Raw genomic sequence first — 19421 nt, 5'->3', positions numbered from 1 at the left:
CACACACACACACACACACACACACACACACACACACACACACACACACACACACACACACACACACACACACAAAAAGAGGCCCACACATCTTCAAAAAACAGAGCCCAAGATTTCTTCCAGCAGTTCCTGCGACAGTGGGACTAAAATGCCCTCATGGTTTTTGGTGCAGAGCCGGCTCTGGATTGAACTGCTGAGTGTAATTGTGTCATGCAGTCGATCTCCCAGCTGGCCCGAAGGCACCTCAGGATCCCCCAGGTGAGGCTAAAAAGCTGGTGGAGAAAGAAGGGAGGAAAGAGGAATCTGGGCTGCTTCGCCTACTGTGCTGCAAAGTGTGCAGAATGACCCAGATTAACAGGAAGAATGAATGGATCATATCCATAGCAACAGTTTTCACTCACTTAATTTTTGTTTTTAATTATTAACAGCGTGACACATCAATTATTTGTTAGGCTCATTATACTTACGTGTCAATCTGATATAATTGGCCTACTCTGCAATGTTATGAAAGATGTCACAGAAGGAATATCTGGGTAATGTAAACAGGCGAGAAGCCCCATGGAACTACCTTGCTGGTACAGCAATGTTGGAGTTATATACACGTTTTGACAGTAGGTTTTTTTTTTTTTTTTTGGGGGGGGGGGTTACGCAAACACTCACATTAAAGGGAATTTGAGAGGAGAGGAAAAAAGGGGGGACTGGGACAAGAGAGAGGGCTCAGAGACGGGTTGACAATCAGAGCACAGAGAGCTCATTTCACACACACAAGTTCAAAGCCAATGGAGTTTGCGCTTGTTGCGGTGGAGCGAGGGAACAGAAAGAGGGAGTGAGAGGAGGAAAAAAAAGAAAAAAAAAGAGACTTTGATTTCATTTGGCAGCCCGAGACTCCATCTCACTCCCTCCATCAAAAAAGGGCGAGAAGCATGGAGCGTGCACTGCCACAAAATCAATACAGACACAAAGAGCAAGGAGACGGAGATGAAGAGAGAGATAGATGCAGAGAGAAAGAAAGTTTAGGATACAGGTGGAGAGAAAGGCAGCGTGAAGGAAAGGGGAGAATATGCAAAGAGGGAGAGAGCGATGGAAGCAGTGGGAGGAAGGAGCGATGAGAGACGAAGTGGCAGTTTCACAGCGGGAAATCTCTCTGCAGGACAGATGGGGAGTCGCAAGTTGAGCTTCAGGCTGCCGTGGGTGTAAACGGCACCCACTTCGATGTACTCTACTGATATATCACTCACCGGAGGTGTTCTCACTTAAACATCTGTACAGTCAACACATCTCGCAGCCTCACGGGGAGCTGCTTAGTGCATTTAAGAAAGGGACTTCTGAGAGTCGGCGGCGTGTGACTTGCGGACATAAATGTTTGGTAATGGCGTGCAGCCGAGTGCCATTGACTTCACGCTCTGAAAACTTACACTGAGGCTGCGTTGCACTCGACACCACCCAGATACTAAATCTAAAAGTGATTGGCAGGCATGTAATTCAACAACCACGGAGTGAAAGAAGGGTGCTTCATTAAATCAGCAGCATTTAAATAAGACGAGAGGATTTGCTGGGGATGCATTTAAAAAAGATCGACATACATTTTTGTCTCGAGCAAAGATTTTCCAACCACAAAACACAATTCTGTATCAAAATTAAAACAATAACTGAGCTGATGCAAAGAAATGTTTAAATCCACGACCAACTGGAATGTCACAGATGTGCCAATCACATGTCAAATACACTCACACTTTAGCTTTTCAAGGAAAAAAGCTCTGCTTATGACCCATCAGCAAATGTCATTTAATGTCAATGGATCAGATGCTGACAACATCTGTTAATGTGGAAACACAGGAGGTTTGGTATTCATCCAAAATTCACAACTTAGCGTGAGTTTAGAGTTTAGTGACCTTCACTCTGGATGACGCTGATTTGATGTAATCCGTCTGAACTGCTTGTGATTTAGTTTTAATATCTCTGAGTGGACAAAAAAAAAAAATCAGTCAAGTGGGGATACATCCATCAGGTTGGGAGTATATTCACTTACACTCACCAAACATCGTGTCAAAGCCACAGTAACCTTAATTCAGGGTCTCCATTCTCCAAAGGCAGCATTCAAATGCAGATTGCATCACGGCTGTGATTAGTCCGTTTCGCTCCAAGACTCCATAAATGTGGTAAATAAATTAGCTCTTTCTCTTAATTCAACAGGTAGATCGTCATAGCCTTATTAACTATTTACTTTTCTACAGAACTGAAAATTGCTCAAGTCGTGGCTTTGAGTTGCGTCAAACGCAGACTATCCCAAAAAATACATGCAGGAGACAACAAAATCTCAATCTCCAGCTCCAATTAAAGGAAAAGACAAGTGGATCTGATTGTCTGAAACTACAGGCTTAGGAAAGTGTTGCCACGCTGGAATTCTTTCACATCAGTGGGCAGAGACCAGAAACATTTTAGAGGAAACCTTTTGGACTGAAAGATGTGTAAATACGATTCAATTGGAGCAATAAAGTACTCAAGTTTTTTTTTTTCTTAAATTGCTGTTTTCATTAATGGATATCCACTTTGAAAGACACCCACGTCTTGTTATTGTCCCTGTTTTGTTTCCAATATATCTGAGGACTGTGAGCCTGTCACTCTAATGTGAAATCACTGAATGTATTATGTGCTCTGCAGTTCCGCAAAACATCAATTAAAATACATATTTATATCTCCGGGCTCCGTCACAAGTCAGATTTCTCCATCACGTCTATCTGCGGCTGTCAAGGTTGGTTAGGTGAGACGTAGTGCTTCTCGACACAACGGGGAGAGCAGCAAATCTTTGAAGACTTCACCATCTCATTTTCCGGTTTGCCTTCACGCCATGTACAACCTTCAGACATGCCTCTTCCGGAGCACGTGACCTGAACGAGTGCACAGAATTAAATGGCTGCTTTCACGGGCTATGAAGCGCTAACCTCGACTCATAAACTCACCTGGTGGTTCACAACAGATGTCCCTTCATAAACAGCTATGACAGCCGTGCTTCTCGGAACGCCGTCCTGCGAGTCTTTTGCTGCGGCGATTGGGTGTTGGGTGAAAAGGTGCGGCTCAGTCGGTGTTCAAGCTTGTCGTCAAAATGGCCTAAGGTCAGACGTCAGTGCAGGCCAGTGAAATGCTTCAACAGCCAACGGGACACGACTTGAGCTGCCCTGGTGCCACTTACTCGCGGCACAAGCAAAGGCGTCGAACCCTTAACGTCCAAATGCAGCTCAAGACTATGATCATGCACCTCTGTGCATATTTCTAAACTTACTTTATATGGCTGCAACAATTAATCTGAACTACAAAACCACAGTAATAAACCTTGGGTTTTTTTTTCCTCTCTGAGTTTTGGAGAACTGAACATAAAAACTGAAGAGACATCATTTTGCACTTTAAGGAACCGTAATGGCTGCTTTTTCCCCTCAACAAAATCTGTAATAGTTTACAAGCGAGACATCGTAAACTAATAAAGAAAGCAATTTCAAATCAAGGAAAAATGTAATTTGTCACACGACGTGAGCTTGGTGTTCACACTGTGAGCATTGCAATCTATAAACCATTATACCTGTTCATTTCCCTTATGGGTGAAGAAAACATCACCCACATGATTCATCCATCCATCTTCTAATCCCAACAGAGACTGCGACTCGGTAACATTCACAGCCTTTTAAAAAAGATGCGAAACACCTGAGGAGCCAACAGTCGACTCAGAGAGACAATCACTCTCATTCACTTTCGTATCTTTCGTCGTCGTTGAGTCACAGGACGACCCACCGAGGGTCAAGGACCTGGATCACCACAATCTCAGCTTTTTAAAGTCAGTGTTCCACCTGAGAAGGCAAACACAGCGACGCACACAATCACCGTCGCCGACTTCGGCATCAACGGCTCTTCGGACTGTGGGAGGTCGATCCACACAGACGCAGGGAGAACATGCAAACTATCCACAAGAAAATGTGGCTCGGGTTCTAACTTGGACACGTTTGTATTGCAGACCATGCCCCACTGTGCCGCCGCCGCCACACCAGACTCATAAAGCTGGGGGGAAAAAAAAAAATCTCATTATTTCTTATTTACTGCACTAAAGTAGTTCAGCATTTCAAGTTCAAACTGGCTCCCCATCTGCCACAGAAGAAGATAACTCCTGTTTGTAACACTGATGCAAGTCTTCATAAAAGACACACTAGACCTGGATAAAATACAGTGGCTCTGTGTTTGGGTTTCTACACCAATTCTTTTATCAAGATGAGTCACTTGGCACCACAAAATCTAGGCTGTTTTTTTGGGGGTTTTTTTTTGGCCCAGGCCCATTAACAGCCCGTCTAATTTCAGCTCTTTCTTGGTTCCCCACTGAGGTAATTCTTTTTCATTAACAACAATTCTACTCAGAATAATAAGGCAGAAGTTGATTAGAGCAATTAAAAGCTTTCCTTTTTCTTCACTTGTGTTTGTAAGCCCCACAAACTCAACACTTACACAACAGTTCCCAGGTCAATTGCAAGTAATGAAGCTATGCTGTTGAGTTCCTCTATTTTGGTTTATCTGAAATTAACAGTGTCTATAATCCGTGCTACTTGACAGGATATTGTATTGTGGAACGTCAAAACAGTTTTATAAAGAGGTACAGATGCTTTCCAATTCAAAACCTTCAACTGCACACTGATATAGAAATGTAAGGACGCAGAAAAAGTCCTTCTGCTTAAGTATTTTATTGGCCATACAAAGTTGTTTGCTTTTATTATTATACTCTATTTTTCCAGCAAACTTTCCATTTATCCACGTTCGAGCCACACAGTCACAGACCGCGAACAAAGGCAGGCCACATGCACGTTTCTCACGTAACTTGGCAACGTTGATGGATCAATTAACCTCATATGCATGCAAGATTTAGAAATGTGCAAATATAAGCCATATACTATACAAATCTGTATTCTTTGACATCAATTATCAGAAGGTAATATCATCAAGGAACATCTGATTGGATATGAAGTTATTGAAAGTTGCTGTCCTCTGCTGCATAACATTCAAGCGAGTGACATTAAAAAAATCTTGTTAATGTAAAGAGGACTTTGTTAAATGACTGTATGGACCACACAGAGTACGGATCTCAACGTCATGGAGTCAGCTTACATTACATTACATCAGCTTAGACTAGAAAAAAAAGTGAAAAGAAAAAAAATACTGAACACACGTGGAAGAAGCGCTCTACAAAGTTCCTCTCAAAACTTTGTGCAAGTTCTCAGAAGATTTGAGGATGTTTTGAAGGCGAATGCAGCAATTACTGATTTCAGTGTTACGCTTCATATTTGCATCAGTTTCAAGGACAAAAATGATCGATCAAAACTTTGAGAACTTTGAAAGCCTTGAAGCTTCAGACTTCTGCACAGTATGTTTCATATACAGAAGGAATTAAGGTTTTCCACACTAGTAAACTGTCAGAGATCTTCTGCTCCGTCATTATAAACACAATTGAGGTCACCACAGGTCACACCGGTATTTCCCCCTGATGAAATAATAATTATTTGCTGCCTAAAGGATTCCTGCTGTGATTAATCAAGTAAAATTGCCGAGAAATCGTAAATAACGAACACCACCACAAGCTCCACTTATTTCCTGCCGGGGAGAAAGTGGAGAGCAGACACCCTTCGGGTTTAAGGTCTGAATGGCTGATATGGAATTGTGCCCAATTCAGCTCAGGTAAAAAGTGAGACGGAAAGTAGATGAAAGGAAAACTTGGATAAGAGAGAAACAGGAACAAAGAGGGGAAATATGAAGTCGCAGATAAAAGTGAGGGTGCCGGGGAACAGAAAAACGCATCAAATGAGCGAGAGAAGAAGAAGAAATGAGACCAGTGAGATGGCAAGATGGAGAGGGAAAACACAATTAGGGACAGGCTGACGGAGAGGAGCGTGAGGTGCAGAGGTAAATAGATATGAAATGGGGTGTAGCACAGCACAGCGTGGTGACGGAGAGTTGAAAGAGAGCGGGACGAGCGGAAGATTGTGAGCGACGGTAGGTAGGAGAGATGAAGAGGTGTGGAGGCAAAAAAAAAACCCGGAAGCGAGAAGGCAAGTGGCGAGAGATGAGGGGTGGAAATTGGCTGTGGGACGCGGCGCGCATATGTCGCCGGGAGCGGAGGCGAGCTTTTATACTCGAGTCCAACAGCATTAGGCAGCGTGTCTTTCAGCGGACACTGGCGTGACACTAAACCACACTTCGCGGGAAGCATCCATTCTAATCATATCCCTCTTCAGCCTGCGCTCTCAACTGGCAGCACACAAAACAGCCCCCGAAAAAAAAAAAAAAAACAATCGAAAAAAGCCCCAAAATACAAGAGATGAACACACTCACACACAATTACACACAGATTCAGGAGCATGACTCTGCTGAAGTAGTGTCAGTGATAAGATATACTGATACACATACAGATAGGAATGGGACGCAGTTACTCTGTCTGCCTTCTTTCATAAGAACACTGCACACTAACAACACACGCACACGCACACACACGCGCACACACACACAGGATTTGCCCTTGACTGAAGCCCTCCGCGTAGGAGGATGTATCACTGCCAACCTATCATTATCCAAGCTCATGATTTCTTCAGTAACTGCCCCAGTCTGGACTGGCATCAACAAACAACACACAGCAACTACCACTTTGCTCCTTTTCTTCCATTACTGTCACAAGACCGAGTCGCCATAATGACATGATACGATGCTTCACGCGGCCTGAAGAGAAATAATCAATAGGCTGCAGTGCAGTGCATGTAAAGCCATGTTTAGAACGGCTTAAGATTTGCATGTGGAGAGTTTGGTTGCCTCGTCGCAGTGAGCGCTGCTGTACGAAGGTCCAGATAAGGCGCTTCAGAGAGTCCAGAGGCAATCCGGAGGCAGATAACTGATAACTGATCAGTGGTAATATGCGAGAAGCTTCGGTTTTGATCCGTGGATGTGGTGTGTATGTGCTTCGAGAGACGCATCAGTTTGGATGAAACATAATTCTATTGAGCGATGACATTTAAGTTATACATATAGATGACCACATTAACTCCTGTCACCTATAGTTCTATCAAGGATGGAAATGGAAATCCCCCAATAGAACATTACGATCCTTATAGTTGTATAGCTTTATAAATACATTTGTGTGAATGGGTTCCATGCAAATATTTAATATTTTATAGTTTGAAAAGACACAATACCTTAAGTGGGAATTTAATTCAGACCTTTGCATATTCTGTGTGTGTGAGCGTGTGTTTTCCGGCTTCCTCCCAGTCAAAATGCATTTGAGGCTAATTAGTAAATTAGTAAACTAAGCGTAGGTTTGAAAGCGAGCGTGTGGGTCGCTCTGTGCTTTTCCTGTGAAGGACTGCTGAATTCTCCAGGTTGTAATCTCGGCCACAAAGGACTAAGTATCCTGGTATCTTGAAAATGTTTCGGCTTCACAAATACAACAGTAATTGTAATAAAACCGAGCCTCTCTTAAATCAGTCCAGAAGCTGAATCATATTGCGGCATTGACACAAATGTGTAAATACTACTGTGTATTGTGCTGTACTACAGCATACTACTAAACTATAAAGCCTTTATAGGTGTTTAACTACCAGCTACCTACTGTAAGTAATCCTGCTCTGCTCATCCTGCTTCACTCAGACTCCGACACAGTTCTGCCTGTCCGTCAATGTAAACATGGACTCAATCATTATTAAAGAGGCTGTAAATTTGTCATGGATGATTTGTAATTTTTTTTGCAAACATAATTGGCACATCTACCTTTCATTCTTATTCTTATTCTTATTATTGTTAAATGTAAAACTATATATTTTCCTGAAGTTATATGTTTGGGGGAAATTGTTTTTTTTTGTAGCGAGACAACATTTATGCTCAGGTAGAGTTATAATTTATAAGAAGCAGCACAGAAAAGTATTCTTAAAACACAATGTGTTCCGAGAACCTTCTTCAGGGTATGCTGGGTATATTTTCTTTTTGCTAGAGCGATTTTGTTTTAATATTCTATTCTGCAGCCTCACACCTCAAATCTGTTGGAGGTTTTTTGTTTTTGTCTGAAAGCAAACATTTTAAACATGGTCTCAGGTTAATAAACAAACAAAACAAAAAAAAACAAAAAAACTCCTATTTTCGAAGTTAAAGAGCTGCTTTTCAGGACAACAAGGACCTCCGTTCTAACAAGCATCCTGGAGAATAATCCGTCCTCCTTTTCACAGACAATAATGACGCCGACGGTGATGAAGATGATGACGTTTGTTTGTTGGGATACAATCTGAACACAAACAAAGTCACACAGGGAGCGGGTTTACATGTGAGCCCTCCCAGTCTGTTTGCATGAGAGCAGCAGTGCGTCACCACAGCGGGTAAGAAAAGCTGCCGCCATAGAGACACACGCAGACGGCGGGGGGGGGCGGTGTCAAAGGTCAGCACTTACTCCACACTTGCTGAGAGCGATGTACCACCATCTCTCCCTCACTGAGCGGAAGCTGCGGCCACCCACGCAGCTCAGGACCTCGTCGTTCCCGTCGCCTTCCACCTGAGGGAGGAAAGACGTGTGTTAGGGAACAGGGTGTGGATTAAAAAAAAAAAAAACAACATCCCCCCCCTCAAAAAAGGCACTGTGCTTTTTTTTTTTACTTCCTGAGACACAGTGAATTGTCCCAGAAGAGCAGAAGGAGCCTGCAATGTCAAGATACGAGCATATTTCACACCACAGTACAGCCTGAAATGTGACAGTACGATCCGCTAACAACCAACACAGAGTCACACTGCAATCACACTTCTTGATGTGATAAATAAACACATTGTGTTGCTGATTGAAAAAAAGAGACATGGATTTTTTTTTTTGTTTTTTTGGAAAATGTGTTACAGACATGCACACGCAAAGATTTTTTTTCAAACCCTCTCTGATTGACTGGGATGCGTCATCATCAGTGGGAAAGTGTAACTCAGTGAAATGTTATGAAAACATATTACAGGCCATTAGCTCGCTCTCCCTCTCTGTGCCTATGTTTATTGTTTTGCTCCTCTGGAAATCTCTGGACTCTTTTTGCATTACAAAGGAGTGAGTGTGCAATGGGAAAAAAATGAATATATATTCAACTGTCTAATGACTAGGAGGAACAATGTGATACACACACAAAGTGAATTTCATCACACTGTATGGTCAGAGGCACAAATTAAATTACAGAGAAGTGTCCCTGCATTGAATTCTTAAAGATCTTGTTATTTCTCAGCGATAAAACGAGGCTCAATGCAATTCAGAGTGCAGATCAGCCATAACAATACGACCACCAACTGGTGAAGTGAGGGGGTAAGTATGCATGTTGACTCTTAATTATTAATTATTTTTAGGTGTGAGTGAACTGCTCGTGTTTAGCTGTCTATTTCTGTGACGTGAGCCTCCACCAGAGGAAGATCACTCCCAATCCCCCTCGGTCCGTTGCAGGATATCATTATCATGGCTGCTGTTAGCGGGTATGGCGTTGTTGGTGCCAAGTGAACACCGTCTTCAATGCTGATGTCTTACAAGCAGAAAATTGGTAAGGCCATTTGAGCAAAGTTTGACCACTGACATATTACACAAGCCAACGAGACGTAACCCAAGAAGAAAAAGCAGTGAACAAGCATGACTGATCAAGGTGGGGTGTGAAAACCGGTGCCATCCAACAGAAGTTATTGCTGCTTCTGAATATATCAGATATGTTGTCATTTATGTGAACATCCAAATATGGTGACATTAAGGCTGATCGGCGTATATACAGTAACTATACATGTGAAGAGAGTGCGTGCTCTTACCACACATCCTGACCAGGTGTAGCGTGTTGTGAGGTTGATGACCTGGTTGTTCTCCGGCCTCAGTACAGCTTCTTTCTGGTAGCAGTTCTTCCGTCGTCAGAAAAATACAGGAGAAAAAAGGAAAAAAAAAAAAAATCAAAATCAATACAATGTTTAAAAACGCCAAAGCTTAGTAAACCTGAATTTGTAGCTGTATTTACACTGTCTTAAGTCTTTCTAGTAAATTTCTATTTTTAGTCTTTTAGTCAGTTCCATTCAACAAAGCTGGAGGCAAAATGTGCCCCAAGCTGTTGCTTCGGCTGGAGTCGTTACCCATCATTTAGACACGCACATATCCAGTCATAGCAGGGTGGGATTTCGCAGTGTGTAAAATGCGAGGTGTGTTTAATGGAAATTTAATTGAAATTGTGTCTGCAATGGCTGCTGGTCTATCGAAGCAGCTAAAACTAGAATTGATATTGTTCGTCTCTTCACTGATGGATTTTTCTCCTCACCGATTGCCGACTATTGGAAACAGAAAGCAGTGAAAAGGAGAATGAAGACGCAGTATCTGAATCTGGAAATCTGACACGAGAAAGAGGGTGGAGGAGTGATGGGCCGTTTGTCGCTGCACCAGAAATATCTCTACATGATGTCACATCTGTGTCTCACAAGATGTCAGCGATGGCAGAGGAATACGCCGCCAATCACCTCGGTACATAAGCTGAGAAATATAAGGCATTCGGGTCAATATGTTTACTCATTACAGTGCCAGACCATTTTTTTTCCTAGCAAAAAAAAAAAAAAAAAAAACAACTTGCAAATTAAAATAGCCATGCAATCTATTTTTCAGCATAAGCTGTTTTAATAACACAAACCGTTACACTGAATGATGTGCGTTGATAAAATATCACTCTGAGAAAAAAAAAATGCTGAGCGAAAGGTAATTATGCCTGCCTGCAATAAATAGCTTTGTTATACATTATTCAGCCATTGTGAGAGCGACTTAATGTTGATTTCATAGAGTAGATAATGTTGGATCTCACAGCACCAGCACACTGAGCCGTATACATGCAAAGATTAAGAATTCATGCGAGTCACAGCTGAGGGACAGACGAGTTGGCATGAATCAGCCGGCTCTGCAGGCAGCGATTTCAGACCCAAGACTTTCCATTATAGAATCAATCTAATGGTAAATGTATGGACAGTGGAGAGAGCAGAGCCTGTTTTGCCAAAAGCAGGAATCACTCTGCAGGCATGCAGCACAGTCTGCTCGGTATGTTGGTGAGAAATGTGTTTTCAACCATTTTGGCCTTGGCTTCTAGCAGATTGGGTTTTTAAATAAAACAGCAGTCGCAACATTGAAATGTAGGGAGTGAGCTTCTTCACTTTTGAAGTGTTTGGCCTTCAGCGCCTCTATTTCCATACAAAGATTCAATGGCAGGATCACAAAGTGTTGTATCAGCGTTGTGCATGTTGATATCATTAATGGTTATTGACCCAAAAGAACTAGTTAATTGGAAAGTTAACTCAAGTGTGACTTTTGTCCCACTCAATCACGGAGGTCTTGTTAATCTGCACATTGTTGTGTTATTGTAGTGTTGCTGTGACACAGTAGCTGATTAACCAGTTCTTGGTGGGTCAGATTAATGACCGATTGACTTCATTTTGTTCAGATGAAGTTAGTTTGAGGAGGACATTGGGTGATCTGCATGTTTAGATAAACGACCAACATCAATGCGGTGATACATCTGCAGAAAAGTCTTAAAAAGGGAAACCAACTCTTATTTAAGCCTGCTAATAGCTACATAGTATATATATACCAACTGTACTATATTTTGAATACTGCAGTCAGTAGTTAGTTTATGGCTACTGGGACTTTAGTGATATAGTAACAACAGACTGACAATAATATAAATAATATCCAATATGTAATCAAAGTTTCCTAATGATTTTAATATATTCAAAGTATATAGACACAAATTCATATAGGCTTCTCAGAGGTTACTCAAAATGGGACAATCAATGGGATAAATGTATTCTCTAAATAAACATTATAAGAAATAATTACTTTTCTTTATTACGAATTAAAACATGACCACAAAATAATAGCTTTTTTGAAAGTCATACTGGACAAATAAATAAAATGGTGAAGCAGTAGTTGCTGCTCTAATGACTGTTCCCCGTTTATGAACATAGTGGAGGCATGGGCCGGTGTCTTGGGGATTACGTGACGAGCAACAAAGTATTGTAATGTTCTGTGCATAGCGGCAGCTAATTTAAATATATGGTAAGTAGAGGCTTGATTAGTTCTCTATACCACATGTACACCCCCCCCCCCCCCCCCCCCCCCCCCCCCGACTCACATGGCATACATTTTGACTCATGCCAAGTTGTAATTTATGGCTGAATATAAAACATTGTTCACAGCTGTTAGGATCCACAGGGACAGAAGCTGAACTCTTGTTGTGCTCGTCAGAAGATTTTAATTTAAGATATGTGGTTAGCTTTAATACACGGCCTGCAACTGTCATTACTGTGACACTTGTTCGGTAATTGTAATATCTCGCATTAAGCAATTTCAGTAATGGAAATGGGTTTAAACAAATAAATTGCTTGTTTTCTCATCGCAATTGCATCGCCGTGTTCCTACATAAGCCATTACTTGTGACCCTGGCCATCGTTCAACCCAAACAAATGCGAACATCATCAACTCATTTTGAGCCCCAGACCCAAACTATAAAAGCTGCGCCCACATACTTCCAGATATTTTGAGAACTGGACTATAAAGTTGAAGTATCTTCAAGGAGAGGCATCTATTGAAGAGAATCTTTTCTTCAGCTGTCGTTTTCGGAGGAGCAGCTCGAGTTCAGGCCGATCTCTCTCGCGTCACACATTTGTACCATCCTTGATCACTGCGTGTGTCATCAATAATACATGACTGCGAGTGAAAAGCCTCCGTTTCTGTCTTTTCAGGAACGGACAGCTTCGTTTTATTCCAAGCAGCTGTGTGATCCGGCAGTCCCGGGTTAGAATTAACAGCGGCGGAGCCACAAGACGGTTTGAATGCGACGCGGACGTGCGAACAAGCAAAACGGGGCAGTGTTTTCGCTTTAATAGCAGCTTGTCACATGACACGATGCAGAGGGTGCCGGCATCTCACCTTTTCGGATCTCTTGTACACAGCTGGCCACTGAGAGCTGTCGTCAAAGTAGAGCAATATATTCTGACAGCAGCGGGACTGCACGGAGGAGAGGAGGTGACAGGGAGAAAGAACGAGAGAGAGAGACAAAAACAAAGAGATTGCATCGGGATGTGCATAGATCAGAGAGGAGGCAGTGAGACCGTCTGAGATTTATGTGACAAAACTGTTTCCAAAGTCTGCAGGCTAAAAACATTGAAGCAAGGCAGGGATGAAAGAGAGGGAAAAAAGAAACAGATGCATACAAAGAGGCAGAGGGGGAGGAGGAGGTGGAGAAAGAGGACAAGGCAGGCTCTGCAGGAAGAGCCTGAGGAAGAAGTGTGAAGACACAGTGTATATGAGGCAAGAGGACGGGATAAAGAAAACAAAACATGAGTGCCACCTGAAAGAAACACACAGGAGTGCTGAAGGAGAAAGATGAAGTGAGAAGACAAAGGAGCGTGGCAGAGCCGAACGATAATAAGTAATTATGAAGCAACGTCGATCCACGATCCAAACCAAAGCCAAGCTTACCTTGGGGTAACGAAACCGGAAGTCCAAGCGGCCAAAGTCGGTGAGAAAGCAGAAGCGTGTGAGGAAAACCCAGTCCTGCGGAGAGAAAACAAACATTCACCTTTACTGAAACCCGGAGTCTGCCGCCGTACTTTCCTGGGCTACCAGATGACATAAATATGCAACGCTGACAACTCTTGGACATCATTTCTACCGTGTTCATTCTACGTGCCAACAATCCACTAATGAGCAGGGACGGCAAAGTACAGCTGCGCCAGATGGAGAACCCATCAGGTATTTTCTCAGAAAACAATAATCAGGCAAACTTTCAGCCTGTGGTTGGAAGAGAACAAGAGGCAGTACTTCAGGACGGTATCGGCTTTCAGATGAGCCAAATGCAGGTTTGTCTCAAAGCCACGCAAACGTTTGTAATTTCACGTAAAACTTTAATTAAAGTAAAAAGGTAGTAGAAGGGAGAAAGTGATGGTTGCGCAAGAGCAGAGATTCCCAGTCGGGGGTCCAGGCCCCTCTCATAAGTCAAAATAAAACGTTATCCACAAACGAAGAGAGACCTAAAAAAAAATTAATAAATAAAAAAATCCAATCAAATACACTTGAATTTAAATGATTTTATATCAATAACAACAATTGCAATAGTCACACATGAGGAAGTACTGTACGCGAGGTGAGGAGATGGAAGAGAATAGGACAGAAAACAGTAACACAGGATGTCAAAGGTTAATTCCACCCTGCCTTGTTCTTGAATCATTTTCCTACAAAGGCACAGATGTAATTCTAATGCTATAAGTGACGGGGCCATAAAACTAAAAGCAGCATTAATATATGCAAAAATCTGTGCCAACCATATATTTTGAGGTGCTGCTTTAGTATAAAATAAAAAACCTCTCAGTGGGATATATAATCAGCTCATCCGGTAGATGCTGTGAGATTTTTGTCTGGACATGAACTTTGCGAAAACCAGGAGGAAAAGTCTGTGAGGTAGTGCATGGTAGCTAAAGATGTAAATGAGTTGAGGGAAGCCGTAGGGGGAGAGAAGAAAGAACATAGGAGGTGGAGAGAACATAAACGAGGCTATAAAGGAGACAGAGCAGAAAAAGTGGGAAGTGGAGTTACAACAGCAGGGATTAGTTTTGGGAATGATAAAGAAGCAGAAAAACAGTGGGAAAAACAAAAGAGCGGTGGTTGGAGGGAAGAAAGAAGTATAAAGGGAGGAGCTGGTGTCAAGGGAAGGAGAGGGTAAACTGCGAGAGGGGGTAAATACAGAGGGCATTTAAGGGCTATTGAGTGCATTCATAAGCAGGAGAGGGAGACAGGAAGACGGAGGAAAACTTCATTCTTAATATAATTCAGCCATAAGCTTGGCAGCATGAGACCAGATGATAGTGCTGATGGTGTACTTCACCGAGCTTACATAAAGTCACTGCGGCATTGAGAGGTGGCCTATAGATATAGATATATACGTGTGCGAGTGTGTTATACAGCTGTGTGTGTGGACACATCCTGGAGATATGGATCATAGTGCTGAACACAGCACTCACACCACATCCGTTATACGCTGTTTACACACACCTTTCTGTCTGGATGGCTGCCCGGTTCAGGGAGCTCTTACTGTGGCAGCGACGATAAATGAAAAGATCTCAACCACACAGAGAGAGAGAGAGAGAGAGAGAGAGAGAGACATCAAATCTTCCAAATAGTAGCAGGCAGTCATCGGTACGACAAAACGAAAAAGATAGAAGTTCAATAAAAACAAGGACGTTTGTGTCGGGAGGATTATTTGTTTCGTTGTAACAATACTTGATACATATTACATGCTGGAAAAAAAACATTTCCCAAAGGGGATCAATAAAGTGTATAACATTAAATCAAACGGTGGCACATCTGTAAGGATTCTCAGGGAGGAGGACTTGTATTTGTAGGATGGGCATCAATCAATCAAGCTGTACCCTGGAATGAGATCCAATGTCAAGAGCATTCCTACTGAACAGAAACAATCCACCAAACATGAATCTATTTTCTTGCTTTTTGTGCAACGTTCATACAAATGACAAGAAAGGAGACTGACGCTGGAGTGAAAACTAAAAGACTGAATAAAGTGTCGCCATAAAAGCATCACAGCTACAGTTGTAAACAACGATCAACAATGTCCTCTGGGTTTTTCCCAATAAAGAAAAGTCTTCCAAAAACATTTAAAAGTTTTTTTGAAGCTTCCGAATAAGTTTTAAACTTGAGCCGTAACAAATTTCTCCTACAAATCATGCAGATGCGCCTAAGAGAGATTATTAAGTTAAAACATTTGATTATTTTGACGGTTCTTTCTACATTCAAGGATTTTGGATGATTTTAATGATGAAAATTATGGCCTACGGTTTAAAATAACAAGAAGAACATCTGACGATGTGAAATATTCTAATAAGATGCTGTCCTGTTGATTTGACTGTTTTTGAAGTTAGAAAGTGAAATAAAATAAAAAAAGTGGGGGGGATATTTAACTCAATAAATGAATTAATGAATGAATAAAAAATAGTGGAAGTTTCGCAATTATTTTAAATTTCTGAGAAAAATTAGTTGACTTTAAAAGATGCTCAATATTTTTGCCATCTCAGCGTCCCAAATGTATACTAAACTAAATATTTCCAACACAATAAGGCGTCAATACAACTGTAATTTCTGACAAAAATGGCATAAATGAAACAACTTGAAAAGAAGCGATTAAAGTCAAGTTCCATCTGACTGACATAATGAACAAGGAGTAAAAAAAATCCTTCCTGCAGCAGCGTGCAGTATTTGAGGGGAGCGCATGAACGAACATACATTTCTGTCTTTTTTTTAACGATTGTACAACAACATAACTTCAATAACTGATCACCTTCAAAGAGATTTCCAAATGAATGATGAGCCGATAAGACAAAATAAGTAAAGACAGAAAAGTCAGTGAACACAGGGTCAATAAAAAAAAAAAAAAAAAGAGGACAAAAGTACGAAAGCAATATTCTAGAGAGTTTTATCACACGAGTCGGTGTGATAAAACTAAATTTTACACATGAAATTTGGTTAAAACTCATATTTAATTCAGAGCTTGGACCCAAACGGTTTACCACCTTTATAGTAACTAATTACTTTCCAATACAGACATTTGTTCTGGAAGAGGCAGCAGGATGTTTTGTCTCAGAAGTCCGAGCCGATGTTCAGGTAGCAGAATATTTTCTCCGCTCATCTCAGTGAGGATTTCACGTGAAGAGCCGTCTGCCCGCCTCCAGCCCCTCGGTAAGGGAACTAACTCACAATTATTACTGACTGACTTCTTTATCTAAATAATATGTGTTTTGTTGGCTGCACTGTGAATAGACGGATGCTCTTTTCTTTTCTTTTCTTTCCACATCATATCAGGTATAATAAAGGAGCTGTCATTATAAACCAGATAAAATATGTAATCAAAAGTTGACATCTTAGCAATTACAGCTTTACTGTTTTCATTTTTAAACCGAGCAAGTCCTTTGGAGATTAAAGATCAAGAAGATAAATAGAAGACAAGGGCAGAAATCCCATGTCGCTGCTGGAGGGGGCAATAAGCACAAAGCACAACGGAGGGGTTCACAAATTACATATTGGGGAGACAATTTAAGTTTTTTTTTGTTTGTTTTTTTCAAGCAACAGGGACTAAAGAACCCTTTATAATGTTGCAGCCATCACCACTGTTCCCTGGATACTAATCTATCAAGAGGCAGTAGCAGGCTGAAGCAGAGGCGAATGGAAGAACAGGCAGTGCCACTAGTGGAGAGTTACTTATAATGGTATATTGGTTCTTTAAGTGTGGTGTATTAGTTGTTTATAGTGGTATATTGGTTCTTTTTAGTGATATATTGGTTCGTTTGAATGCCTATTGGTTATTTATAATGGTATATTGATTCTTTTTAGTGGCATATTGGTGCTTCATAATGGTGGATTAGCTCTTCATAATGTGTCCTGATGGATTCAGCATGCATGTTAGTGTTCCTTAAGGGGAAACAGTTGCAGAAGCCGAAACCCAGCTGCTGGTGCAACCCGGGGCCATCTGATTTCACTCATGATTATGACTTTGGTGAAAAATTAAAGCGCATCACTGTCAACACGAAATTAAAAACTGGGGTTGGGAATATGTCATTCTGATGATTAATTGTTGGGGGACTAATTCAATTAGTAGTGTTAAAAGACATTTTATCTCATCTATGAACTCCAGCTGAACATCAGTTGCGCACTGCAGTGGCATTGTGATTACTTAAAAACAGAGAATAAAATACATTAAAAAAAAAAAATCTGTACCACCTGTGTTTCAGGTGGCGCGATCAATATAACGCGAGGTGTAAACATCAGCATGAAGCAGAACTGGCCTATTAGACTTCAAATAAGCTAAATCAAAGCAATGTGGACTTTAGTATCAGATTCATCAGGTCGTTATTGTCTAATATCAGGCTAATAATTACCACTGATAATTCAATTTGCACCTATAATAGGAGGGAAATCAACACAAAAACATGGACCTGTTGCAAAACCCTAAAATTTGCTTTTCGAAACTAAACATAAATCCTGATTTCTTCTTATAAACTTTGAATTGTTGGTTGTGTAGACAGCTGCAGGTGTATACGTGAAAGGAATTTAGTCATCCATGAACTCTGAGGCAAATTTCACCGACAGAACTGAAGAAACGCCGAGGCACAAAACACAGCCCTCCTGTGTTGCTGTATATTGCATGAAGTGTTGATGAGAGGTAATTATTCATGTGGATAAGACAGTTGAGGGAGAGATGCTCATTTCAGAGCTGAATCACTTCCCTTCTTCTCGTCTTTGAAATCCTTGTAAAAGAATTAAAAAATACAACATGGACGATAGCAGAATCCCATAAGTCTCTTATATGTAGGGATGTGATATTGAAGAGTTCTCCTCGAGGTTATGTTTGCTTTCCTTAAAAATCAATTGTGCCCTTAAAATGTTAAAATACACAGATCCAAACTTCTCGCACGTCGACTCCTCACTTTATGGCCACACTTTATCTGTTGCACACTTCAGCCTCTTGGAGGACCAGAGCACAGTTTCCCTCCTCCCTATTAAAACAGGCCTTCGGGTTGGTTTTCTTATGAACTACTGATCTTCAACCAACCAACGAAACTCCCCGTGCACCATTATGCTGTAATTACCTCGGCCCCGCGCTCCCCCTACATAAACAAGCGCAGTAATTTCTGTGCCGAGAAATAAAGTGCAGCCGGCGCAGCGTAGCGCGCCCAGCGCCGCCGCTGCCTCCATATATCACAACAAACAAAACCGCAGCCATATTTCAGCTCCTGCCAGCCAGCTTCAGCCCCTGGAGCCTCTGGGCTGTAATTCATGGCAAACTCCAAAAGTCACTGAAGCCCGAGACTCGCGCCCACCTCCGCGCGCGTCGTCCCGGGTGACGCTTACGGCTGTATCCATGACAACAGGGGCCAGCAGAGAGAAGCACTGACCCAGGGATGAGTCTCTTGGGAGAGGAGAGAGGGGTGGTCTGGTTGTGATGGAGGGATGGAGGAGGGGGGGGGGGGTCATTTAACTCACTCACTCACACAGTCCAGGACTGAGAAAGACCCCTTTGTTTGTGAAACACACACAGAATAACCCACAAGCGTCTGTCACACACTTTACAACATACCAAGGCTGATCTGAGATATGCACACTTGCTTACTGCATATACACACCCGATGCAAGTCCCCCCCCCCCCCCCCCATCGCATTAACGCCATAGCAACTACAGCATACCTCCGTTTGCAGCTGCCATAGAAACATAAAAAGGACAAGCAATCCATTCACAACAAACATTTTTATTTTTGTCTCGCTCTTGTACACTTGTCCCTCAGATTTCCCACTCGATAAACCAGCAGTCGTCTGCAGCTCTGAACAAT

The 19421-nt window shown here is 41.8% G+C and overlaps 1 protein-coding gene across 1 annotated transcript in view; it reads right to left on the bottom strand.

Annotated features, from left to right (window-relative positions):
- The window catches only part of tmem145 (transmembrane protein 145), a gene marked incomplete at its 3' end in the record, with an annotated part of 48185 nt that overhangs the window by 16740 nt on the left and 12024 nt on the right, over positions 1–19421 (bottom strand). Inside the window, exons 2-5 of the mRNA XM_080501083.1 lie at positions 13511–13585; positions 12959–13036; positions 9817–9903; positions 8453–8554 (exon numbers count right to left, since the gene is read on the bottom strand). Of these exons, the coding sequence (XP_080357209.1) occupies positions 8453–8554; positions 9817–9903; positions 12959–13036; positions 13511–13585 (342 nt within the window). The remainder of the gene's footprint in view (positions 1–8452; positions 8555–9816; positions 9904–12958; positions 13037–13510; positions 13586–19421) is intronic.

The sequence above is a fragment of the Blennius ocellaris genome, assembly GCF_963422515.1.
Source record: "Blennius ocellaris genome assembly, chromosome: 8".
Taxonomy (NCBI): domain Eukaryota; kingdom Metazoa; phylum Chordata; class Actinopteri; order Blenniiformes; family Blenniidae; genus Blennius; species Blennius ocellaris.
Note: the sequence above shows the minus strand (reverse complement) of the source record. Positions and strands in the feature narration are given on the sequence as shown.